Genomic DNA, 24,264 nt, shown 5'->3' on the forward strand with positions numbered 1-24,264 from the left:
TACAGTAATGCAGTTTATGCCAGGGCTATGGTGTGATAGGCTACAAGCTGTAGTATATCAAATAGCTGGGAAAACTTAGCAGGGAGAAACAATTACTGATTTTTATAGCACCAAAAGCCCTTCATCTTCTGTAAATTGCCAAGTTAAAGTGCTAAAGGGGGTGGCTGTGCTGCTTTTAAGTAGAGCCTTTCCTCTTGTGTTTTATTGCTAAGGCAGTCACTGAGGTAGTGGAAAGTATTTGGTAACTGGATAAAGTAAGTGTGAAAATGTTTGAAAAGAACACAGCCATGGTTACCGTGGTCCCAGCTGGAGAACTCCCTTTGCCTTACAAGCACCAATTTCTTTTAGGAATGGAAGTGCCCAAGACCAGAGTCACTTAGAGAAATAGGCATCGTAACTTTTGCCTTTCCTTGCACCTAGACTGTGTTGCTACACATGCCCAGGCAGTGTCATGTACCATCACTGTAGGAAAAGCTTTATACTTTTTTAAAGTATAAAGAGATGAAAAGGGAATTGAATTTGTAAAATAAAATTTTAAATGCACAACCTGTCTCTTTCCCTGCCTCTAGTTTAAATATTGTAATCTCCAGCACCTATGAGGGAGACGAACATGACAGTAAAGACGTGCTATACTTTTGGATCCTGCTGCCTCTGGCATATTAGAGGCTCAAGTTAAAAGGTTTCAAGAGCTGCTGTATTCTGCAGAGTCAAGGTGTTACTTTCTCTACCTGGGCAAATTTATTTGAACCAAACCTGCCACTGTAGAATCTCCTATCCTAGAAAGTTTCCAGCTCTTAGCCTTGTTCAGAACCCTGGGCTATGTACCCTTTTACAGGACTTGTTACAGCCTGACCATATGGATGGATTGTTTTACACATGGTTAGAGAGATTTTAGCAGAAATCCAGATACAGACTATTATTTTTAGGCTATGGCAACAGCTTAACTACACTTGATTTGATTTGCTGTGTTCCTTTTCAGTAGAATACCCAAGTGAGATGTGACCTCCAGTAGCCTTCGGAGGTTAATCCCTCCCCACCTTTGCCCTCCCAGTGACTTCACTGACACTCCAGCCAAGATTTAGAGTTTTCATGTTCCCTGCAGATCTTGGTGTACTCACAGTAGTATACAAAGCAGTAAGAAAAAAAACGAGACACCAAGCCAGGAAGTGTCATTTAGTGGCAATACACTTCACTAAATTTAAAGTAACAGCATAAAGAACTAGGAGGGGAGGGGGTTTAGCTTTTAGCATGTCTCTTTGGCTTTCTGTCTGCTGGCTTCTTTTCTTCTGTTCCTGACTCTTGGACAGGGAGCCACTTCAGAGGGTTGCGACGGTACATAGGCCACGGAGGGAGCGTTAGCTTAGAGAAAAGGAATGAAGGCAAAACATGTAAGTCAAGATGCTAGAGAAGTGTACCAATTAGTGTTACAAAGTTCACACAATTTCCTGTTACAAAGATATATATATATTTTACATTGTATTGTGCATAATCATGGGTGACTAAAGGACCCCAGCAAATTGCGAGGAGGAGGACTACACCCAGCCTGAAGTAAAAAGGATACCCCTGGATTACTGAGGTAACACCAGCAACCCAGCCTCTCCAGCGCTTCAGTGAAACCCTCCAGTACCTGGCCTCAGAGCTAAGTAACTGTAGTAAGACCAACTCTGAGGACGTTTAGCTCGAGAAAGCAGTTGGATGGTGATGCCATAGAACTATAGTGGCTTTTCAAAATGGGAGTATGTGTGTGTTAAGTAGTGATTGGCCAAATCATGTTTCATCTGAACACTCAAAAGGTGTAAGAACCACATGCAAACCTGGATTCAGTGTGCTCCGACTGGAATGGGACACCTCACGTGCAGGAATAAGGAATTACTCTTGTAATTCTACGCTTTGTGTCCTCACTGCTCTGCTAAGGTGGCATGGGCCAGCTGCACATTTTTTGTGACAAGCTCCTACTGGACAGAAAGCCTCACTGTCCTTTCTGTTATAAGTGCTATCAGCTTGACTTAAAAGTAACATTTAATTGAAACAATAATTCTAAAGCAGTATCAAATTGCAGTGTTCTCTAAAATCTGACTAGCCTCTGAGAAAAGGCATTTCCTGGCTTGTAAAGCACTTTCTACAAATCAAAGTACGAATATGCATCAATGGTCAGAATTAGATAGGAAACATTTGTCTGTGTTGACAGCCCCTTAATTCAATGATGCATTCAGGTGCACGTATTTTCTGGTTTGGGAGCAAAAAAAATTTACCAAACATGATAAAGCAAATCCAGCCATAACTATGTAGACGGTCCATCCAAACTGCTCAGTGATGTAGCCGTAGATGAAGCCAATTATCTGCAAAACAAAATTTAAAGAAATCACACTTAAAATGAACAATTTGCCATGCCATGATTAAGCGTGTGTCTGGGGAAGCTAAGCAGAAAAGTAGATGTTTTCAAGAGCATGGTTCAGACATCTTTCTAACCTTGTTTTCAAAATTGTAGACCAATAAGGAAAGTAAAAGATTGAAAGAGGGAAAGTCTGAATCCATGAGAACCCCCCTGATTTTGTCATAGGCTTTTAGCGACCCACTTAAGTCAAACAATAAAAAAACCCCAACTTGTTTGTAAGAAAACAAAATCCTGGATGTTATTGCCCATAACTGTGATATACTTACTGCAGAGACAAGAATGATTCCTTGAAAAATCTGCTCTGCTAATTTTTGACCCTTGTAGTCCTGTGGAAAGAGATCTCTTGTCAGTTACCCAAACCACAAACCTGCTGGTTAAAACTCTTTCAGGTGAGCATCTGGGGACAGCCCCATCACACCTTCTCAGCTTTTCTGGTCAACTGTCAAACCAGACTGATGTTACTTTTCTGGATTACAAGGGTAAAAGAGTTAAGTTCTCGATTCAGTTAACCCCTGCAGTCTTCACATCATCTAAAAATAAAAGCAGGCAATGTCTGTTCAGGATAAATAATGCAAGATCAAGATACCATTATAGTTAGATAAATATCACGAGGTAAACGCTGTAACACCCCCCCAGAAGACAGTACGTGCTTCAGAGGATACGGATTTATGTCACCTGTGTTTGCATGAGTGGCTTTAATGAAAACTCTGCCTTCTGGCTCTATACAGCATAGCTATACAAGTACGGAGGGATTTCCCCCCACAGCTGTGTATTACTGTCGTTTTACACCACATTAAAGCTCTAATTTTCAGACCAAAAAATAACTCGTAATGACACTAAGCGCCACCCCGCACCCAGCAGCGGCTGCCAGCACGGCACGGAGGAGGGGAGCGCTGAACCCCGCAGGCAGCGCTGCAAACAGCGGCGACAGGCGAGGAGGGCCCGGGCGCGGCCAGCCCCCCGCGGCGCTGCCCTACCATCTGCGTGGGGATGGAGCGGATGTTCAGCATGGCGGCGGAGAGCCAGAGAGCGGTGCCTCGCGCTCCACGTCCTACTCTTCTTCTTCGTCGTCGTTGTCTTCCCCCTCTCCAAAGCTCTGCGAGCTGCGGCTCGGCGGGTAGCAGGGCTCGGGGCGGTGCCGCTGAAACGGAAGGGTGCTGCTGACCTGGCCGGAAGCAGTCCTGTTCCGCTCCGCCCCGCCCCGTCCCGTCCCGTCCTTCCTCAGTTGGCGGGGGCCGCCCCTGCTTCAGCCGGCGGCTCCGCGGTGCCGTTGTCTCTGCTGCCGCTGCTGCCCCAGGACAGAGCCAGAGCCAGAGCCTGGGCCTCGGCTTCCTTCGCGCCGCGGGACGCTGTCTTCCCGGCAGCGGCGGCTTTGAGCCGGCCTTGGGCTGGCAGGTTTGATGCGCCTCCGTCATCGCCTGTCCGGGATCAACGCTGCCTTGGCAGCTGGCGGCCGGGCGTTTCTCGCGAAGCCGCCGCCGCGCCGTTAGTGCCGCAGAGGGGGCACGGTGCAGCCTTCCTGCCCTGCGGCCGTTAGGTATCGTTGCGGACAGCCGCGCGTTGGGCTGCTGCTGGGAGCGGGTGGGGCGGCCGCGGGGGCCGCTCGCTGCCGAGGTGGCAGTTGGCGGCGGCGGCGGCGCGGGCGGGCGGTGAGGTAAGCTAGGGTCTCGGTAGAGGAGAGCCGGGCCTCTGCAGCCTTACCTGTGCTGTGCCTCCCGCAGGAGGAGAGGCTGAGCGGGACCCTCTAAGAGGAACAGCGCGGTTTGTGCCGCTCGTAGAGGATGCGGTGGAACGGGACGGGAGGAGGGGGGGAACGGACGAGCACTCAGGTGGCCGTGTGCCCCGTGTCAGGGCGGTGGTGGCCTGCGGCAGTGCGGCCATCAGCAGGTGTGCCGGGGTTCCGTGTGGGGATTTGTCTTCAGGCTCTGGTAAAGTCGGGCTGAAAGCGGCTTCGGTACCGGCCGCGTGGAGCCGCTTGTCGGCTGGTGCCCCCTCAGCGAGGCCGCGGGGCGCGCCGGTGAACCCCGGCAGCAGCGCTGGGCTGGCACCGGCGGTCGCTCCTGGTGCCCGGCCAATGCGGTGTCCCCTGGCAGCACCGCGACAGCGGGAATACCGCAGTTATGTCTGACACACGTAACGGTCACCACGCAGTTTGCGGTGTTCAATGTGGGCGCTTTGCAAGGGTTTTAATATAGAACTGTAGCGGCTGCTTAAGGTCTGCATGCTGGTAAGTTGTGAGTGCTTTCTGTGGGTCGCTGCAGAGCTGCTTCATGCTCCAGGATGGGTAGTTCTTGTTCTGATTTCACAGGCACGTTTACCCTTAATTAACGAGTAAGTGTGTTTGAATTGCATACCAAAATTGCATCGCTGCATGGTGGGTTTTTTGTGGTCTTTAACACGATGGTAATAGCTTCCCTCGCATTGTTTTCCGTAGAGAATGAGAGTGTATAGTGCTATGTGTTAAAATCTTGTAAACGCTGTGTCCTGCCAAAATCTTGCGCTTAGTTAGGTATGGAAAGAAATGTATAATCCTTTGCCTTATTGCTGGGGTGCTTCTAGTTCAGATGGTTAAACGAATCGTTTCAACAGTGAAGAAACCATATGTAATATCCCACATTCTTTTCAGATCAGTTTTGACTGGCAGAAGGAGTTTTTTTTCTGTCAGTGAAGTACGTGGCAAGATCTGTATGTCTCGCTTTCTATCTCAGAGTTCGTCTTTAGATACATCATTGTAGATATGTCATATGCACTTACCAAGACACCACACTCTGTTATTAAAAGGTGGCATATAGTTTTATCTAAGAGGAGGAGACATTCACTACATTTGGAAACTGTTTCTGACGTTCCTGGTGACTGTGCTATGCCTTGTGTAGGCATGCACTGGAAGCAAAGTGTGACTGCTGTGTTTTTTCCCTTTCAGGTTTGCAGGAATCTGATGCCAGTAAATAAAATAACAAGAGAAAAATGTCATTAAGGAAAGGTATGTGCATATGTGTGTGGTTAAGTTTTTAAAATTCTCTTTTGTGCTTTTCTGAGTTTCCCAGTCTTTCTCTGGTTATATTGATGAACTTTTTTCTTCTAAATTTTCAGTGAACATTTCCATCCTTATAGTGGCTGTTGTCATATTTTTGCTAGTTCTTCATCATAACTTCCTAGGCCTCAGTGACTTCTTGAAACGGGAGTTGACAGGTATGTTGGGGTTTATTTTAGTTTGAAAATGAGTGTTTTTTTCAAGATTGGTGGGAAAGCGCGTGCTGTGGCCAGACAGAAAGCACCACGTTGCTGAAATAATGAGTATGATAATGATCAATTGTTTACATAACAAGGTATGATTTTTGTACTTTTTTTTTTGAGTAGATCCCTGTTCTCGTACCCAAGAAATTTCAGCTTGGTGAGCTTGTCTGTTCTTGCTGTCCTTTGACTTTTCTTGGTCAGGAAGCCAGAAGCGAAAGCAGTAAGGGTTCCTCCTTAATGGCTTTAGAAATCATTAAGTTATGATTCAGTTTATTTCGCAAAGCCTTTTAGTTTTCAGGAGACTACTTTTAGGAACTGCATGTGGTCCCACAGAGCCTCTCCATGTCCCCAGTTTACCGTTCCTGGGAGCTGTGATATCTAGGTGGCAGTTGCACAGGTGTTTCCCCACAGCAGTGGAATTGGAGCCTGACAGACCTTAACCAGCAATCTGTTGAAGTCAAAGCTGTTGAGTTCTGTCATCAGGAAATTGCAAAGAGAAGGAGAAGCCCAGCTTTGTGAACAGCAGACTACTGCCCACAAACTGCCAAGTCCCTGTTTGCTATGTTCCTCAAATTACCCCAAATTATCTAATATGTAATAGTCTAGATCATTTCTTATAAAAACTGTGGGTATAGGTAATGGCATGTTTTTACAGGTGATGTGGTCTTGTAATAAACTTCAATGCTGATCTCCCATTTTCCTATCTGTACACTATGAGTATAAATTTTTTGAGATTTCAGCTTTGAAAATATAGTGTGATCTGTGATCCCTGGAACAAACATGGAAGCTGCACCTCATGCCTTGATCTGCAGTGGGAAGAAATTTGCAACAGTGACTGTAATTTAGAATTTCTGTGTTCTTCATTGGTTCCTACCTTTGAAGAAAGAAAGTGTAAGAAAAAGAGGGAAGGGTGATGTGGAGAAGACTAGAAGGTGGATTGGGTAAATGGGAGGGAAGTCAAATTATAGGCATGGCAGGGGGGTCCAAAGGTAAGTGCAGCCTGCTGTACTTTAAGCCTCATTTTAGTACCTTGTTGTGCCCTGTGTGAATATGTATGGTTAAATGCGTGTAGCTTATATGTAAGTTTTCCTGTTCATGAACATCTCAATTCTCAAGAGCAGGTGCTATGTTTTAAGTGTTTGATACTGGCTGGCATACTGTAATCCACACCTCATCTGAGATATCCAAATGCTTGCATAGTAGAAACAATTGAAGGTGTTGAAAATTTTAGTGTGGTAATAATGTCTGTTTCATTTGCATAGAACAAGTATGTGATGGCCTTTGTACTCCACAGATGCAAATCCATTAGGACTTCAGCCTATAGATTTCATACCTGCAGTTCCCCAGAGGCTGGCAGATGAAAGGAATGATAAGGAGATTTCTGTGGTCATTGCAGCATCAGATGAGAGGCTTGGAGGTGCAATTGCAGCCATGAACAGTATTTACCATCACACCAGATCCAACGTGGTTTTCCATATTGTTGCTTTGAATGATACAGTGGATCACTTGAGGTAATGCTCTTTTCATTAGATTCCTGCAATACTGTAAAACACATAAGTGTGTCTGAGAAGAGGAAGAACGGGCATTCCCTGGAACTGCAATCCTTTAAATTGCAGTCCTGTCTGCTGCTGCTTATTGCGGCTTGTTCACAAGGCTGCTGTGGAGACTCCTACAATCATTCCTTCTGGCAATGTTTCAGAGAAGGAAAAGAGCCATCTTTTCTGGTGGGGTTATATCCAACCGGTGGGGTTATATCCAACCACTGGGGTTGGAATTTGTTGGTGGAGAGGTTGTAAAATTTTTATATTTCATCTAAGCAATTCAAATGTTGGCAATGAATTTTCTCCATTTTTCTAGATTGTTCTTTGATCCTTTTATTCTTACCCATGTCTGTTCACACCAGTGTTTTTTGTGAAGGACCTGTAATAACAGGATCATATTTTTCTAATAAAATAAGAAGCGACCTCATACGTTTCCCATGTTGCAGCTGTGCAGTATGCTGGTAGCGTACATGCTCCTGCAGTCACAGAGGACACCACTGACATCAGCCCTACATAATATCCTATACGTATGTTTGTTGGGTTAGGGAAGTGAGTGGGCAGATCAAGATCAGTGTCACTGTCAAATCAGATCTCTTGTTTTTCATTTGGTCTTTGTCTCATTTACCAAGATCTGTGCCTTTCTTTCTGTTTGCAGGCTGTGGCTAAGTAAGAGTGCTTTGAAAAACCTGAGATACCGCATTTTGGATTTTGACCCTCGTGTCTTAGAAGGGAAAATAGAAGTGGATCCTCAAAAGGCAGACACCTTAAAACCAGTGAGGATGATGTTGATTACTTTTTTCAGTTATTAGGTACACAGCCAGAGATCAAAACCAAATCTCTTGCCATAGAAGCAGTCTTTTGTAATGAAATTCCTAAATTTCAGTAAGAGTAAATTTCCAGATAGTGAGATACAGATTTGAAAGCTACCTGTGCATGCCTCATGTCATTTTTTGCTGCTGGCTGCAGTGAAACACAGCAGCTTGCATGTCAAGCATGCTATCACCTCAGAGATGCTACAGATTTATGTGGAGAAATAAGAAATTCTAATATAGACCAGTTTTTAAGTCAGTTTATTAATGCACAGATTCATAGGAAACCAGGAACTGATGGAACTTGTTTATTTTAAATAGCTTCTAGGATATTGCTGCCTATTTTACTTCCTTGGTAGAAGTTGTTTTGGGCATTATTACCATAGATAGGCGCCAGGAGTATCAGTCAATTTCACATTAATTTTGGCAATTTGTCATTTAATCCTTCACTTACCTTGCTTTTGTGTTTTCACAGCTAACCTTTGCCAGATTCTACTTGCCCACTTTGGTACCTCATGCAGAGAAGGCTATCTATGTGGATGATGATGTAATTGTACAAGGTATGGGACTTTTTCGTAGCCTTTTGCCACTGGCCTTATGCTGAGGTCAGTATGCCATCTCTTACAGTAACCAAAAACTTCTATTTTGAGCAAAGATGTAGAAACTGTAAGCATGAGTGAGTTGAATTAAACTGTGTGGTTTTATCTGCTGTAGTAGTGGACTGAACAAAATGTCACGCAGTACTTAGTCAGGATTGCTTTTAATTTTTCTGTGCTTGCTTCCGTTTTGCAGATGATATTCTTGAACTTTACAACACTCCTTTGAAACCTGGACATGCAGCTGCATTTTCAGATGATTGTGACTCAATCACCAATAAAGTTGCTGTCCGTGGGGCCGGCAATCAGGTTTGTTTTCTTCTGAATCAGTGTAGCAATACTATAAAGCTCAGGCTGTGGAAACAGGCACTGGGATTTAATGTTCTTGCAGGATGACTTCCAAATGCAGTGAACTAAGAGATTCCTAGACAAATCAATTACTCTGGTGTTTGATTACAAATGACACCTGCAGTTTCTGTTCAGGCACAGTAAAAGCACTTCACATTTTTGCTGTGCTTTATAATGAGGGCAATTCCCAGTGTAGAACAGCAGATCTTAGAACATCAGAGGGAGAATTTTTCATTTGTGAGTGTTTAAAAAAATACTTTTTCTGGGAGGGGTACCATATTAATAATATGATATTATTAAGACTGTGAAGCATTCCTTAAAATATATGGCTTATAAAATCGTATTTTTTTAATGTTAGACCTCATAAGCTTTCTTTCTCTCACTTTATAGGAAGGGGTATTTGCTACATGAAGTAACACTTATCTGTTGAGAGTTGTGCAAAATTCCTCTTTGAATAGTAATTTGACCATATTCTAGGCTAATTTCTACTCTCTTTTCCCTCCCTCCAGTATAATTACATTGGGTTTCTAGATTACAAAAAAGAAACCATCCGAAAGCTTGCCATGAAAGCCAACACCTGCTCTTTCAATCCAGGAGTTATTGTTGCCAATTTGACAGAATGGAAATTGCAGAACATCACGAAGCAATTGGAGAAGTGGATGGCACTGAATGTAGCGTAAGTACCCTCAATCTGGGGGCTACAGCACATCAGGGATTGGGATATGGTGACCCATATGTACCTGTGTGTAGCTGTGGATACTTTCCACGCAGCTGCAAGGGGAAAAATCAACTGATATGGGGCCACATTAACATCCTTTCCCAACTTCTTTTCATCTTCTCTTCTAGAGAGCAACTTTACAGTAGGACTCTGGCTGGCAGCATTACAACACCTCCATTGCTAATCGTATTTTACAAGCAACATTCCAGTATTGACCCCATGTGGAACGTCCGGCATCTCGGTGTGTATGAAACACTTGTGATACTGCTTCCCTGGTGTGTTTTCCCAAGTCTGTAGCTGCACACCTAGTTGATAATGCAGCAAATGGATCTTTGCCCCTCTCTTTTTTTATACCTTGCTCTTTAAAAACCACTGCTTTGCAGTACCATCTTGGTGCTTGTTGGCCTGATTCCTCATGTTCTTTTATTTAACTGCTAGGGGGATAATTCTTGAATTGACCTACTTTCAAATTACTTCTCATTTCCCTTTCATTTTTCCATGTCTGTATTTCCACGTATCTGAAGTGATCCTAGATGTTCTTCCAAGACTGTTGAGAGGAACAGATACTCCTGTCTATGCTGCTACTGGTCAAAGCCCAGTGCTGGGAAAGCTTCCTTAGGTTTTGTTTCCAGTGAACAATACATAGGCTGCCAAATACATCTTGGTATTAAGGGGGTTTTAAAGAACTTTGAGGTTAAGGCAGTACATTAAAATAGATACTGAGACAGGTCAAAGTGGCATTCAGTTGCACCTGTTTTTCACTTTGTCCTGATTTATGCCTCCCACATCACCTCCTTTTTCCGTAAATGATGGTATTTTCCTTTCTTAAAATTCTTTGGTTTGATGTTGATTGCATATTGGTGTTTCTGCTGCCTTTATTTTAGGCACTAATGCTTCTTTTTCAATAAAAGGCTCTACTGCTGGAAAAAGGTACTCTCCTCAGTTTGTGAAAGCTGCCAAGTTGCTCCATTGGAATGGACATTTCAAGCCATGGGGAAGAACAGCTTCATATGCTGAAGTCTGGGAGAAGTGGTATGTTCCTGACCCTACAGGCAAGTTCAGCCTAATCCACAGACATTCAGAAGCCTATGAAGCAAAGTAGAGTCCATTTTAATAACTGATGGCATTTTCTCAGGAAACTTCTGGAGCCAAGCAGAACTTTGGTGTTTAGCCAACTTGTATTTCAGAGCAGTGCTTTTGCCTTTTGGAGCACGAGGTGAGGCAATAATTCCGGTGCAGTTCTGAAATGCACAGGTCCAAAGGAGACTCACTTGTGCGACAGAAGATGCTACATCATCAGCGCTACAGAAAGCAAGGGAATATGTCCACGAACTAGGCCTTTTATTAGTTCATTTCTGTCTGTTGTGCATTCTGCTGCTCTTTACTACAAGTCTTCTAGAGGAGAAGCTACAGAAAGAAACATTTCTAAGAACAAGATACATCTTCAACTGGTGCTTGCACCATGCAAATCTTGCACAGCAATGTACTGTAATTAAGAGCTGCTTGAGTTTTGTTTTGGGTTCGTTTGTATGTTTTCTTATCTTGTGAAATCCTTTCCTCAAAGAGTCTTTTCTTGCATGAAACATTCTTCTACCCATTTCTGTGTCTTTCCTGTGGAATTCTGCAGAAACAGATTTATTTCTTGAAATATTAATTTTTCAAGTATTACTACACTATGCAAAGTGAAGACTAAATCCGTTTTTGTAAAGTGGTAGAGAAAACTTTGTTCAAAAATAAAAGCTAATTCTAACATGTTGACTCAAACCTCAGGTAATGGCAATCTGATTTTAGTTTTGATCCATGCAGCACGTTTCCTTTGTACTTAAATGCAATAGAAGTGATTGAAACTAAAATTATCTCATCTTTGCAAAAGCAATCTCATTCTAAAATTGTGCCAAGTGTTTACTGTAGGGATCAGGCTGTGTGAAACATTGTTATGAATTGTTGTGTTATTAAGTTCCTCGTAGTTCTCTCAAGAGAGTATGACTCTGCTACAGAAGTTTTTTCCACCGTGCCTTTCCCAGCCTGACCCTTTCAGCTCATCAAGCCGGATTCCTGTGCCCTTTTGCAGTCAGCTGCCCACCACCTTTTCTACAGGTAGGCTGGTTTTTTAATAGTTGTATAGTTTGAGTAGTGGTCATTAGCAGTTGCTGATACATCCCAGCAGCTATCATGCCAACTAGTCCATTTAATACGGGTTTGAACTCAAGCTGTTACCTGTATTCAGTAATACTGCTTGTGAACAGTCCTCAGTATAAGATATTTAGACAAGTCTTTGTGTTAATGCAGTGATGGGCTGAGTATTGCATGGTCTGGTTACACAGGGCAGCAGAGACATAAAGGGCTCATTCATGTGTATGAATATGGTTTTAATACTGCTTTATAATTTAAGAGTATTTCCAATTGCTTGACTCGTTGCAGTCACTGCCTATAGTTCTGTCTGTGGTTTGTTACCTACAATTTCTTTTCCTGGGTTTTGATGAAGAACCATTCTTGTCTTGCAGTGGTTATGAGTAACAAAGTAAGTTCAGTTAACAAACTTTGAAAGATTGTACTAGATCAACTGACATCAACTTAATGCTGATGACCAGGCTGTGTTTTAGCAGGCTTAAATAAACTGCATGTCTGTGTCTACACTTGGTGCTTTTTTAAGCTGCCCAGTAGGACTGTGCCTCAACATACATTTAGGGAAAATACAAGTATTTACTGAGGAACACAAAAACCAGACCTTGAAGTTCATAGGAGAAAATCAGATGTATAGGGGGAAGGTGCTTGGTGTCAGGTGTTTATCCTAAATGCTTAATTCAGTGAGCAACTGCAGGGCCTCTTGGGAATTCCCTTGCTATCCCAGTTGTGCTATAGGTTGTCATTGCACAGGGTGATGTTTTGCTTTAGTTATCAGTTGTTGCCATGTATAATAGGTATCATCAGGAAATATGTCTGTTTGAGAGCACTGCAAGAACTTGTTCCCCAGTAAAGACAAATTACTAATATGCCAATCAATATGTACTATACTAATACGTTAATCTATACTATACACTAATAATTGCCCATTACTGATCTCAGTTACCTTTCCCAATGAAGGTTCTCAATATATAAAACAATGCTTAGATAAAACTATTTTTTAGATAAAAATAAGCTGCAAAGCCGCTGGCCATCATATTTGAGAAATCCTGGCAGTCAGGTGAAGTTCCCCATGACTGGAAAAAGGGAAATATAACCCCCATTTTCAAGAAGGGGAAAGTGGATGACCCAGGGAGTTACAGAGCAGTCAGTCTCACCTCTGTGCCTGGCAACATCTTGGAGCAGATTCTCCTGGCAGGCGTGCTAAGGCACATGAAAGTCAACAAGGTGCTTGGTGACAGCCAGCAGGGCTTCACTAAGCAGAAATCCTGCCTGACCAATTTGGTGGCCTTCTATGATGGACAGGGGTAGAGCAGTTGATGGCATCTACCTGGACTTGTGCAAAGCGTTCGACACTGTCCCACACGACACCCTTGTCTCTAAATTGGAGAGACATCAATTTGATGGATGGACCACTCGGTGGATAAAGGACTGGCTGGATGGCCGCACACAAAGAGTTGTGGTCAATGGCTCCATGTCCGGCTGGAGACCAGTAACGAGTGGGGTCCCTCAGGGATCGGTGCTGGGACCGGTCTTGTTCAACATCTTCGTCGCTGACATGGACAGTGGGATTGAGTGCGCCCTCAGCAAGTTTGCTGATGACACCGAGCTGTGTGGTTCGGTTGATACCCTGGAGGGAAGGAATGCCATCCAGAGGGACCTCGACACGCTTGTGAGGGGGGCTGATGCCAACCTCATGAGGTTTAACCATGCCAAGTGCAAGGTTCTACACCTGGGTGGGAGCAATCCCAGGCACAGCTACAGGTTGGGCAGAGAAGAGATTCAGAGCAGCCCAAGGAGAAGGACTTGGGGGTGTTGGCTGATGAGAAAATGAACATGAGCCGGCTTCAGTGTGCGCTCGCAGCCCAGAAACCAACCGTATCCTGGGCTGCATCAAGAGGAACGTGACCAGCAGGACGAAGGAGGTGATCCTGCCCCTCTGCTCTGCTCCTGTGAGACCTCACCTGGAGCATTGTGTGCAGTTCTGGTGTCCTCAACATAAAAAGGACATGGAACTGTTGGAACAAGTCCAGAGGAGGCCACGAGGATGATCAGGGACTGGAGCACCTCCTGTATGAAGACAGGGTGAGGAAGTTGGGGCTGATCAGCCTGGAGAAGGCTGTGTGGAAACCTCAGAGCAGCCTTCCAGTATCTGAAGGGGGCCTATAGGGATGCTGGGGAGGGACTCTTCATTAGAGACTGTAGTGACAGGACAAGGGGTAACGGGTTCAAACTGAAACAGGGGAAGTTTAGATTGGATATAAGAAAGAAATTCTTTCCTGTTAGGGTGGTGAGGCACTGGAATGGGTTGCCCAGGGAGGTTGTGAATGCTCCATCCCTGGCAGTGTTCAAGACCAGGTTGGACAGAGCCTTGGGTGAGATGGTTTAGTGTGAGGTGTCCCTGCCCACGGCAGGGAGGTTGGAACTAGATGATCTTAAGGTCCTTTCCAACCCTAACTATTCTATGATTCTAAAACATTTTTGTCTAGCTGAAATAAGTAGTGTTTTCTGGCCAACCTCTACATATGAAAGTCCTACAAGCTTTGTAAAAGCATACTAAAAAGTGACTTAAGTCATGTTCTAGTACAGTGTCTGTAGTCCTTTTAAGAAAAACAAATCTTATGGAGGATAAAAACTTACCTTGAAATTTAATTTCTTCAGCATGACCAGAATTAAAAGTTTAACATTGTTTTTCAAAGAAAAAGGCAAAGAATTTATCTTTTTGAAACATCTTTCTATAAGGCAAAGTGAACAGACTTAAGTCTAATAGGAATTTTTAAAATAGGCTTTAATACAAGAAACAAAGATGCACACAGTCAGTTTCCTAGCCTTATCTAAAATCATCGAGATACACTATTATACACATTATTTGACACAGCAATAATTGTGAATCTTTGCAGCAGCTCTATTATGCAGTATTCCTCCAACTTCTGCCACCACACATGTCCTCATGACTGGTCTGAAAGCCACTAATGAGTCTCCAAACAGTGTCTTCATACACAATTCTTTACACATAGTCTGTATTAAAATCGTAGGCATCATCTTCATCTGCTGTCTTATCCAGGTTGAGCAACAGTGAATTGGACTGTTCGCTTTCTGAGAAAAAGAAAATCATGTGTTAGTGAAACCAATGCAAGTTCTAGAGTACAAGAGGCTATACTTCAAGCCAGGGTTTTTAATACAGACCTGCTATTTGCTTTTCTGAATTTGTAGGACTTGTTTGTTTTCCAAGCTTTGTTTTCCTGGAGATCTGAACTTTGCTTTTCTGCAAGACAGAGAGGTCAGATGTGTTTATTCAGACATCACTAATGAAGTCTCCATGAAAATAACACCTAACAGAGACTGCTGACAGTGTGGATGTCCCCTCCTGTAGTTGCTCAGGAACACAATGACCTAGAATAATGTTTATTCTTTAATTAAGCAAAAAAACCAACCCTTATCTCCAGGATTTTTCCTGGTGGCTCCACAGTGCCAACACCTTCTCAGTTTACAGCAGGATACTGACTGGTTAAGTGGTGTCAGGATCTAAACAAGTAGAAGAAGCCTAATGAAACCTGGTTTACCTCTTCGACATCCATTTCTTCTTCCAAATTGTTTGGATCATCGTCACTTTCTAGGAAATCCTCCTCTTCTTCCTCGTCCTCCTCTTCCTTGCTTGTTTCCAAGTTTTCCCACTCTGATGCTTCCTCTATCACTATTGTCCCATTTGCCATACCAGCTGACTGAAAAATTATGCTGTTTGCTGGACTGGGACATTTTAAAGCTGAGACAGAAAAATGGGAAGTGTGTGTTAAGTCACTGATAGACGGTACCGGATGTAATGCCTACCCCAGAGAGGACAGGCATTTCAGGTCAGGGCTAGGAAAAGACAGTCCTGCCCCATCCTTTCCACAAGATGCCACTCCCATGTAAGCAGGTAGAACAAAGGACAATTCTCTGAGAATAGCGTTCCCTAAGACATCTATGGAAGACTGGTAGGAGCTGGAAGACTTGGAATTGGAGCACTGATTGTACTGAGTAAGATGTATTTTGTTGGCCAAATTAGCCACGGTTTATGTGCTCCACAACAGTCTTTACCCCTGTTTTCTGTTTAGGAGGGTTAGTTCAGATGAGCAGAAACTAAGAACTAGCAGGGGTAACTTGTGTTAAGGCAGCACACAGATGCACTGTTCTGTTGCATCTGAATCCATTTCTTTCTTAAAAGGCTCTTATAATTCACTGCATGTTGGCAATGCTCTCATATAAACCCGAGGAGGAATTCCCTTCAAAATCTCCCATTGAACTGACTACTACCCAGTTTTAATGGTAGCAGTGCATTACAGTAACAGTCCTACCTTGAACAGTGTTGTTGTTTTCTTCTTCTAGGTTCTTCAAATTAAAGCATTCTTGCATTTCAGCTATTTTGTCTTCTGTAAGGTATGGTGGCAGTGTCTGAGATTCTGGAGGTTGTGAGTAGTAGCTTATTTTAGCTCTGGGAATATAAAATATCAGCATTAAGAACCAACCAAAGATAACAAATCACTGTAGTTAAAAATAAAACCCAGAGCACAAGCCTCTCAAATTTCTCAACCTAACAACTCATTTATTATCCATTTTACAGCAGTTAAATAGCTATTTAATTTTTGGCTCTGAAGTTGTCAATAACAGATTAAGTGGACAGCCCACTCCTGAGAGGAACAGAAGTGACATGCTTTGCCACCACAAATCATCTGCCTGTAAAATCACGAGCTGTAAAAGCAGCTGAATCATTTGAGCAAGGGAAGTAGTCACACTCAGTTATTGACTCTGAGTTACATTTATTCCCACTCTTATAGTACAGGAACCACTATGAATTCCTACAGAAAATCTGCCACATCTTTGGCCTATGGAAGAGGACTACATGGACTCAGTACATAAGAGGAAGGCAAATTTCCCTAACAGTTACAGCAGAAGTCAGCAAACTGGCTATGGAGTAATGTGCAACATGATTTGATTCCTTCCATGTATCCTTCACTAATTTAGAAAGTTATCCATGGATGGTGTTCTCTGTATCTGTTAGACAATCCATCACTCTTTAGCAAAGTAAAATGTAGCCCCTGCTGTGCTGGATTAACATAATAGAAATGGTGAGCAGCATAAAGCAAAGTTCATAGCATACGTACCCTGTCCAGTCACAAAGAAGTACTTTAGTGATATTTTCTATGTCAGGAACACCTCCCTTTTTCAACATACCCCTTTTCTGAGCCAGTAAAGCTAAAAACTCTTCAGTGTTCTCAAAATCTGGGATACTATAGCGCATAATTACCTAGAGCAGAAGAAAACACTGCATTCAGAAAGAGGTACCCAGTTTTCTCCTAAGGTTTAGGAAATAAAAAGAGCAAATAAAATCAGATTACAATGAGGATGAACATGCATGTGAAGAGCCATTTTTCTCTTGCACATGGGAGTAAACATTCCAAAGCAAAATGCCTACTTTATCAAGAAATTCATCTGTCATTCACCCATAGTAGTGGGTGTAGAGAGACAGCACACTGGTTTGTGAAAACAGTTATTGCAAAACTGAATGGAAATTAGGCTTAGGTTAATCTACTTGAAACTAGAATGAAATCAGAGTTGGATCTGAAGTCTTCACTGTAATAATAGGAAAGAGTCAGAATATCTTCATTTTTCATTCTGTGATGCTGTATTGATGTCTTAAAAGAGTTGTGTTTTTTTTTTTTTTTTAAACAGGAAAGTTACAGGAAAAAGAGCCCCTGGCTGACAGGATCATGGCATGCTGCTTCTGCCTTCCATTCCAAAGGATGAAAGATCACACTCTGTGCTGCCATTCTGTCTGATTAGAAGAAAGCAATGCAAAAGCTACCAGAACTAGCAGAAGTGAAACAAACTTTTGTTACTGATCTAAGAAACCTTGAGAAGTCAAATGCACTGGGAGATGTGGAAAAAGAGCTCACCTGCTGTTTATTGCAGTGACTTAGAATTGCACATATTCCTTCAAGCAGATCTGCTAAGTCTGATTCTTCAGTGTCTATGATACTTCTCAAGGCCAGAGCCAGGGCACTGTTGGAGCGATCTGCAATTATACTTGGACTGTCCAACATCTTTGTCTGTTTATCAATGTGCACAATTTGCATGGACCTATTCAGGGAGAAACACACTGTGAACAGATAGGCAACGAAGCAAAGGACTGGTAATGGTGAGGGGTGCAAGACACAAAGCTCAGCGTTGGACTGAATCCACTTCATACAGAGTCAGTTTCAGTGCTTTTTCATCATATGCTTTGCGTAGGACAGAAACCTAAACACACAAAAAGAGCAAGTTTATACACAGTGCTCTCTGTTGACAGCTTGCATCAAACAGATCAATATCTTCCATCCTGGCAAATGGAAATAAGCATTTAAAAAATGCACACAGGGGCGTATTTTGCCCCAGATGGATGGAAATTGTACACGAACAAACGCAAGGTAATCTGAACACAACAACAAACAGGGAAATGAACAGCTTTTATCAGACTCGGCTTACTTGGTAACACCTCTTGTTAAGCCAACGTTGCAAGCACGAACTCCTTTAAGGCTGTTGATTATGCTGCTCTTTCCCACATTAGGGAAACCTGAAGAAAACCACATAAATCCCTGTAAGTAAGAAACTAAGCCTATGTAACACTAATCAAAAATAGTTTCTTTCAGGTGTCTTTGGTAAAGTACATCTTCAGTGTGAGATCAGAGTTGGATCTGAAGTCTTCACTAAAGAAGTAAGACAAAGTGTGTATCCTCATTTCTCACACTGATAATGTAACATCACGTATCGTATCAGATAGGAGGAAGACACCACAAGCTGCATGATACATAACCTGCTTCTCTTGTTGCCCTGATCTCGTGTGTCAGCTAAAGGCTCACACAACATGCCTCTCACAGATCACAGACACTACATACATTTAAATGTAACATAAATCACTGTCAACTAAAGCCTTAGATGAAAGTAAGGGCAATGACAAGAAAGCCTATTAGCATGTCATGTGTTAATTGCTTTACCCTATTTATAATACAGGATACCAAAGCTTTATGGGAGAAAGAAACTCTGCCTGTCTCTCTGAACAACTTACCTACAACCCCAACCTGAATGGCTTTGTTTTGAGTCCTGCCGTACTCTTGAAGAAGTTTCAGAAGGCATTTGGTTCCAAGACATTCACTGGTTCTTGATACATCAACACGTGCACGTCTCCTTGTGGACTGCTCCTGCTACAGGATTCAAAGGCATAAAAAAACCCAGCCATGGAGGAGCTGCTTAGGAAAGTAAATACATATTGCTTAGATTTATTTATCGACTGTAATGATCTCTATTAGGTGAAGACAGGCTGAGAACATTGGAGCTGTTCAGCCTGGAAAAGAGAAGGCTCTGTGGAGACCTCATACCAGCCTTCCAGTATCTGAAGGGGGCCTATAAGGATGCTGAAGAGAGACTCTTCATTAGGCACTGTAGCGACAGGATAAGGGGCAATGGGTTTAAACAGGAGAAGTTCAGGTCGGATATAAGGAAGAAGGTTTTTACTGTGAGGGTGATGAGGCACTGGAATGGGTTACCCAAGGATGTTGTGAATGCTCCATCCCTGGCAGTGTTCAAGGCCAGGTCAGATGGAGTCTTGGGTGAGATGGTTCAGTGTGAGGTGTCCCTGCCCATGGCAGGGGGGGTTGAAACTTGATGATCTTAAGGTCCTTTCCAACCCTGACTGTTCTGTGATTCTATGTTACTGCATTCTTTTAAACAAAAGGAATTAGCTTAAGAAATTGGCTGATCAGTTAAGTTACAATAAAAAGGGTAGCCATCAACTACTAAGAGCAAAAGGAATGTGAACCAACTTACAGGGCTTGTGAATTCAGTTCAGGCTTTACTGCAGATTTGTGGCGCAGCCATGAAATAACCATGAACTTTTAGAAGGTAGAATCTTAAACCTGCAGATTCCCTCAACTTCTTCAGTTGTTTGAAGGATTTCAAAACCTGCTCTGTGTTGCAGTTTCCACACCATTTTGTGGGAGGGTCTGTTTCACTGTGCTGTTATCAGAGCTAAGACGTGTGAAACGTTATGTATTTATATGACTCAAGTAAGCATCTTCAAAGAGTTGAGACTAGGACCCAGCTTGCTAATCCTTCTATGCTCCTTATGAAATAATGTCTGGCGATACCTTTATTGATAGCCACAATCAGGATGAATGCAGTAGTACTGCCTGCACCACTTTACCTACACACAGTGCTCTTACCAGAGTCTTGTCTTTCATCAGTGTTGCCGATTTAAAAGCAACTGTTGGAAACTCCTTCTTCAAATAATTCAACCATTTCTCTAAGTTCTCCTTTGGCACTAGATCTGGAAAAAAGAGCGCAGTCCTTTCAGTCCTCTGAATCTTAAATGTCACTGTGTAGGGGAAATCTAATGTGAGCCAGAAACAAAGCTGTATCTTGCCCATTTAGTGCGTTCCTTTATGACAAATAATGTTTGGCTGAAAACTCTAGCAAAGTACTGGATATGTTGCCCAAAGACAACCAGTGTTGCAAAAAAATTGTATGTTCTGCCGGAAGCAGAATGTACCAGAGTTACATCTTAGGCCGCTGTATCAGGTTTTTAATGCCGGGATCTTGCTACAAAACTTTGTACAGTACAATGTGATGTACTCTGAAGGATTATCCCCTCATCCCTGCAAAGGCTACTCTAATACAAAGTTCCCTTTGCTCTTTTTCACTGCTGGTAACTCCAGCAATATCCAGCCTTTTTAGCCAGTTTCACCTTTTCTGTGGACTCTTTCATACAGCAATGGAAGAGAGAAAATACTTCCCAAAGACAAATTTCAAATCCAACTATTGCACTCACTTACTGATCCTTAACTGCCACTGCCTCAGTGGGGACCAGCATGGTGACCTGCCTACTCACCTGTGCTCACAAAAATGTGAAATAGTAAGATCTTTAACTTCTCCCAAATTTGGCTGAACCTGGCCAATGCCTTCAGAAGTTACTGCAAAAGAAATGGGCTAATGTGCGTGCAACTGTCTGCTGTGTTTTCTTAGCAAACTAGACAAAAGGTGGAGGAATTGTGACCCATTCAGTAGGACAGTGAGCTCAGAGTTGGATCTTATGTCTTCAACTGAATCTCAGATTCCCTTAAAATCTTCTTCATAGCTCATGTGCCACAGGACCACAGCGACCAAGTAACAGTCTGAAAAAACCTGTGCCTCTTACCAGTTTTGTTCAGAACCAACACTAGCTTTTTGCCTCCTCCAGAGCAAGTTACAGCTTCCTCCAGTTGAGGACACCGGCAGCCCATTGGATCTCTTGCATCTAAAACCTCTAGAACCACATCTGAGGCCTCAATCACCTAGGTGAGAAAAGAGAAGACTTTCAAATAAGACATGACAGAGCATTTGACAGACGCCAACTCTGGAATAGCTGTGGCTTACAACGGTTACTGTTAAATTTCACAGAAAGGTTGGTGAGGTTCCCTATTAACTGTTCTTGTTGGAGTTCCTTTCCTGTGAACTACACAGCAGAAAAGCTGAAGCAATTGTCATCTTTTTTCCTCCAAAGGCAAGAAATCCTTAGTACCTCCTTTTACTACAAGAACTTTTGATTACTCAGTATGTACTGGCATTGGCCCAAGAAGTCTAATGCCTCAAAGTGCTGAATGTCTCAGTAGCTCACACCAGACAAGACTGAAACCCTCACAGGTACTGTTGTAAAATCCCTTACTTGGGTGTTAAATTTATCACAAGCAACCTTTATAGTCTCCAGCAGCTGAGCAGGAATGCAAAAAAGGAAACTAACAAGTGGTCTCACTGCTGACTCTCATCAAATTATATAAAAATAGCTGGTGTGTCTCACCTTCCTGAGCTCGCTGCAGAATGACTCCTTTGAATTTTTATCCAGCCATTTGTTAGCTTTTGCTTTAGATTTTCCAGAGGATTCCTGAATGCAAATAAAAATGAAGGGGAATCATTTGAGAATTAGTGCATTATACTTGCATGCTTATACAGCATAAATATGTAACACATAACAAACTGCTTAAGAAAATGTAGCTTCAGGATTACTTTTATCAATTCTATAAGCTTTAAAGAATCAAAATCATACCAGACACCTACCTTTCCCTCTGCTTTTTCCTTAATTTTGGCATTCTTTTTAGCTTCGAGCTTCCTCTTCTTTTCATGTTCTTTCTGTCTGTTGAGCTTCTGCTTTTGTTTTAGTTCTTCAAGCTGATTACAAACAAAACCCCAAGGCAGATAAAACGTAGTTGAAGGTGGGAAGGAAGACTGTTCTTTCTCCCTGTTTACTTATTTCTGACCAAAGCTCCTGAGGCAGCTCAGTCAGAAGTCATGGCTGCCCAATGTGACACTGAACTTTTCTTGCATCCTACCCTGAAAAGAATAGTTGCCTTCAATTGCCTCAAAACCAGAGGCCATACAGACCCCCAAAATAACAGCTGTGCAACAAACACATTGCAGCTGAAAAGGGTGGTGTTCTCACGTCACATTACACCATGCTGCAGATAGCAGATCCCTGTTTTCTGTATAATCGCATAATGCCAAGACTTAACATTCTGATGGGATATCTGTGTATCTCAGCCTCACAGGCAACTTGGATCGCCTCAGAAATGACGTTTCCAGCGTGTTTATACACACGGTGATAAAATGGAGGTTAAAAATAAAAGAGCAAATTGTTACACACTCTATAATGCTGGAAGTAAATACAGGATCATCTGCAGTCAACCACGAGTGCACCTCTGGGTGCGCACATGCGCATACAGAGGCACACAGAGCTCTCTGGAAGACAGGAATGGTCTCGGTTCTTGAACTCTTTACCACAAACTATATTTTACCCTCTGCTTTCTTTGCTCTGCTTCCCGTAGAAGCTGTTCCTTAAACGGTGCAGCACTAGGAACACCAGGATCTTTCTTAGGCTTTTTGCGTCCACGTTTCTTGGCCTCCTTCCTGACTTTTCGGTGGTGTTCTCTGATCTGAGGACAGGAACAAGAATATTTTCTCAGTCTAAGGAAAAAAGAAAGGGGGATGTATCCCTCCTATTTACAGATAGTAAGAACCGGTACGTTTCTGATTTAGACTGAAGTGTTTATAATGCCTCATCACAAAGCTACACTTGAACGTACCAGCCCAAAATAATGCAAAACGCAAAAAATGGACGCTCTTTCCTACATCATCCCCGGGCCAATGGTAACCGGAAAGGTAACTCTCCGCTACAGCCCAGGCTCCGTGGACATGCAATGTAACATCCTTATTGCGTACACGTTTCTGTAGTAGCTATATAATAGTTTTTTATATATATATATATATATACACACATAGCTATACATAGTTTTAGAACTTAAATCCCCCCTTTTGCCGCTGAAGTAGTCAGCGGGGAGCCCCCCCAGCCACAGCCTCCTCCCGCTCCGAGGGCTCCGCACGGCCCGGGGCCGCCGGTTCTCACCTTCTTCTGGATCTTGTAGCGCTTGTGGCATGTCAGCCTCTTGCTCGCCTTCCTCAGCTCTGCAACGCACCGCGCCCGTCAGCGCCGGCTCCCCGCGGCCCACCCGCCACCACCGCCTCCTCCAGCCCCGGTGTCCGATGCCGCCGCCATTCGCTCGGCCACGTGCAGCCGGTACCCTCCCCCCGCTCTCCGCTCCCCCCCCCCATTCCCGGTGTCCCGGGCCGCCGCCCGCCCCCGCTCCCGCCGCTCACTGGGCCGCTTCATGGCGCCGCCGGGCCGCGCTCAACCGCTGCCGCACGTGGACGGCCCCACTCCCTCCTCCGCCCGCCTCCCGCCGGCGGGCGCTGCCGTAAAGCGAAGCGGCCCTTCCTCGCCGGAGGTGTCGCGCGAGCTCGGAGCGTTTGGCGACCGGGAGGGCTTTGCGGCAGCGGAGGGCTCGGCGCTACGGAGCGGCGGCGGCGGCGGCGGCGGCGGCGGCACCGGTCGTACCGGTGGCAGCGGTGGCGGGGCGGGCGGCGGAGGGCGAGTACGGCCGCGGCTGTCGGAGGCGGAGCGGAGCCGGCTGGGTGAGCGGGGCGGCGCCGGGGTCGCGCAGTCGGGGCGGCAGGGCCGAAGCCAGGAGGCCGCTGCCTCCCTTTGTGTGGCCGCCGCGGGGCGCGCAGCAGCTCCGCCGCAGCGGGCCCCGGCCGGGCCCGGGAGCTCCCAGCCCCTCCGCCTTGTCCTGTCACCTCCCTGTTCCCCGCATCCCGCCGCGACCCCGGCCCTACCACGGCCCCCGCGTTGTCTCTGTTCCTCTCCGCTGTGGGGACCGTGCTGGCCCCGGTGTCTCCCTCCGCCGTCTCCTCGGTGCCCCCGCACCCGTCGCTCCGTCCCGCCAGCGGCCGAGCTCGCAGCGGTGACAGCGGGCAACGGGTGGCTGCGGGCTGGCGGCCGCTACCGGGGCCTCGAGAGCGAGGCCCGTGGCGCGGGAGCGGGTCCGTGCCGGTGTGGGGGGCAGCGCCCTGTCAGGCCGTGGGGCACAGGCGCGCCCGGTGCCCCAAGAGAGGTTTTCCTTCG

At 44.4% G+C, this 24,264-nt stretch overlaps 4 protein-coding genes and 4 non-coding genes across 14 annotated transcripts in view; 2 read left to right on the top strand and 6 right to left on the bottom strand.

Moving 5' to 3' along the window:
• Positions 1-1,206: 1,206 nt before the first annotated feature.
• On the bottom strand, positions 1,207-3,407 carry SPCS1 (signal peptidase complex subunit 1). Its single transcript, XM_057407852.1, has 4 exons — positions 3,373-3,407; positions 2,662-2,721; positions 2,253-2,339; positions 1,207-1,359 (listed from the first exon to the last, which is right to left on the bottom strand). Exons 1-4 carry the CDS (start codon positions 3,403-3,405, stop codon positions 1,237-1,239), a joined length of 303 nt encoding a protein of 100 aa, XP_057263835.1. The 5' UTR covers positions 3,406-3,407; the 3' UTR covers positions 1,207-1,236.
• Positions 3,408-4,536: 1,129 nt separating this feature from the next.
• GLT8D1 (glycosyltransferase 8 domain containing 1) lies at positions 4,537-11,156 on the top strand. Of its 2 annotated transcripts, XM_057407759.1 has the most exons (10): positions 4,537-4,552; positions 5,324-5,375; positions 5,486-5,584; positions 6,924-7,140; positions 7,826-7,943; positions 8,455-8,539; positions 8,772-8,884; positions 9,433-9,599; positions 9,770-9,882; positions 10,553-11,156. In XM_057407759.1, exons 2-10 carry the CDS (start codon positions 5,360-5,362, stop codon positions 10,741-10,743), a joined length of 1,119 nt encoding a protein of 372 aa, XP_057263742.1. In that variant the 5' UTR covers positions 4,537-4,552; positions 5,324-5,359; the 3' UTR covers positions 10,744-11,156. The 2 variants fall into 2 exon arrangements, with proteins under 2 accessions (XP_057263742.1, XP_057263741.1); XM_057407758.1 differs by lacking the exon at positions 4,537-4,552 and having other exon boundaries at positions 5,246-5,375.
• Positions 11,157-14,616: 3,460 nt separating this feature from the next.
• Positions 14,617-23,549, bottom strand: GNL3 (G protein nucleolar 3). Its single transcript, XM_057407760.1, has 15 exons — positions 23,460-23,549; positions 23,209-23,267; positions 22,601-22,738; positions 21,867-21,977; positions 21,610-21,693; positions 20,971-21,106; positions 20,000-20,103; positions 18,847-18,982; positions 18,267-18,354; positions 17,699-17,882; positions 16,907-17,049; positions 16,100-16,236; positions 15,329-15,528; positions 14,952-15,030; positions 14,617-14,861 (listed from the first exon to the last, which is right to left on the bottom strand). Exons 1-15 carry the CDS (start codon positions 23,470-23,472, stop codon positions 14,773-14,775), a joined length of 1,701 nt encoding a protein of 566 aa, XP_057263743.1. The 5' UTR covers positions 23,473-23,549; the 3' UTR covers positions 14,617-14,772.
• On the bottom strand, positions 17,339-17,414 carry LOC130598443 (small nucleolar RNA SNORD19). The gene has a single exon (XR_008972006.1). It is a non-coding gene; the product is annotated as a small nucleolar RNA SNORD19 (small nucleolar RNA).
• Positions 17,954-18,031, bottom strand: LOC130598445 (small nucleolar RNA SNORD69). Its single transcript, XR_008972008.1, has one exon. It is a non-coding gene; the product is annotated as a small nucleolar RNA SNORD69 (small nucleolar RNA).
• On the bottom strand, positions 18,451-18,524 carry LOC130598444 (small nucleolar RNA SNORD19). The gene has a single exon (XR_008972007.1). It is a non-coding gene; the product is annotated as a small nucleolar RNA SNORD19 (small nucleolar RNA).
• LOC130598442 (small nucleolar RNA SNORD19) lies at positions 20,838-20,913 on the bottom strand. Its single transcript, XR_008972005.1, has one exon. It is a non-coding gene; the product is annotated as a small nucleolar RNA SNORD19 (small nucleolar RNA).
• A 136-nt stretch (positions 23,550-23,685) lies between the features above and the next one.
• PBRM1 (polybromo 1) overlaps positions 23,686-24,264 on the top strand; it is a 65,991-nt gene continuing 65,412 nt past the window's right edge. For 2 of the 6 annotated variants that reach the window (XM_057407761.1, XM_057407762.1), the window contains exon 1: positions 23,709-23,774. The gene's annotated coding sequence lies outside the window, so the exon portion shown is untranslated. Of the gene's footprint in view, positions 23,775-24,264 lie in introns of all 6 variants that reach the window. The other 4 variants (XM_057407771.1, XM_057407773.1, XM_057407763.1 and 1 more) reach the window with 3 other exon arrangements.

Source organism: Pezoporus wallicus, unplaced genomic scaffold (assembly GCF_028554395.1).
Source record: "Pezoporus wallicus isolate ANWC-B61680 ecotype Strahan unplaced genomic scaffold, APGP_CSIRO_Pwel_v1 contig_3568, whole genome shotgun sequence".
In the NCBI taxonomy this organism is placed as follows: Eukaryota; Metazoa; Chordata; class Aves; order Psittaciformes; family Psittacidae; genus Pezoporus; species Pezoporus wallicus.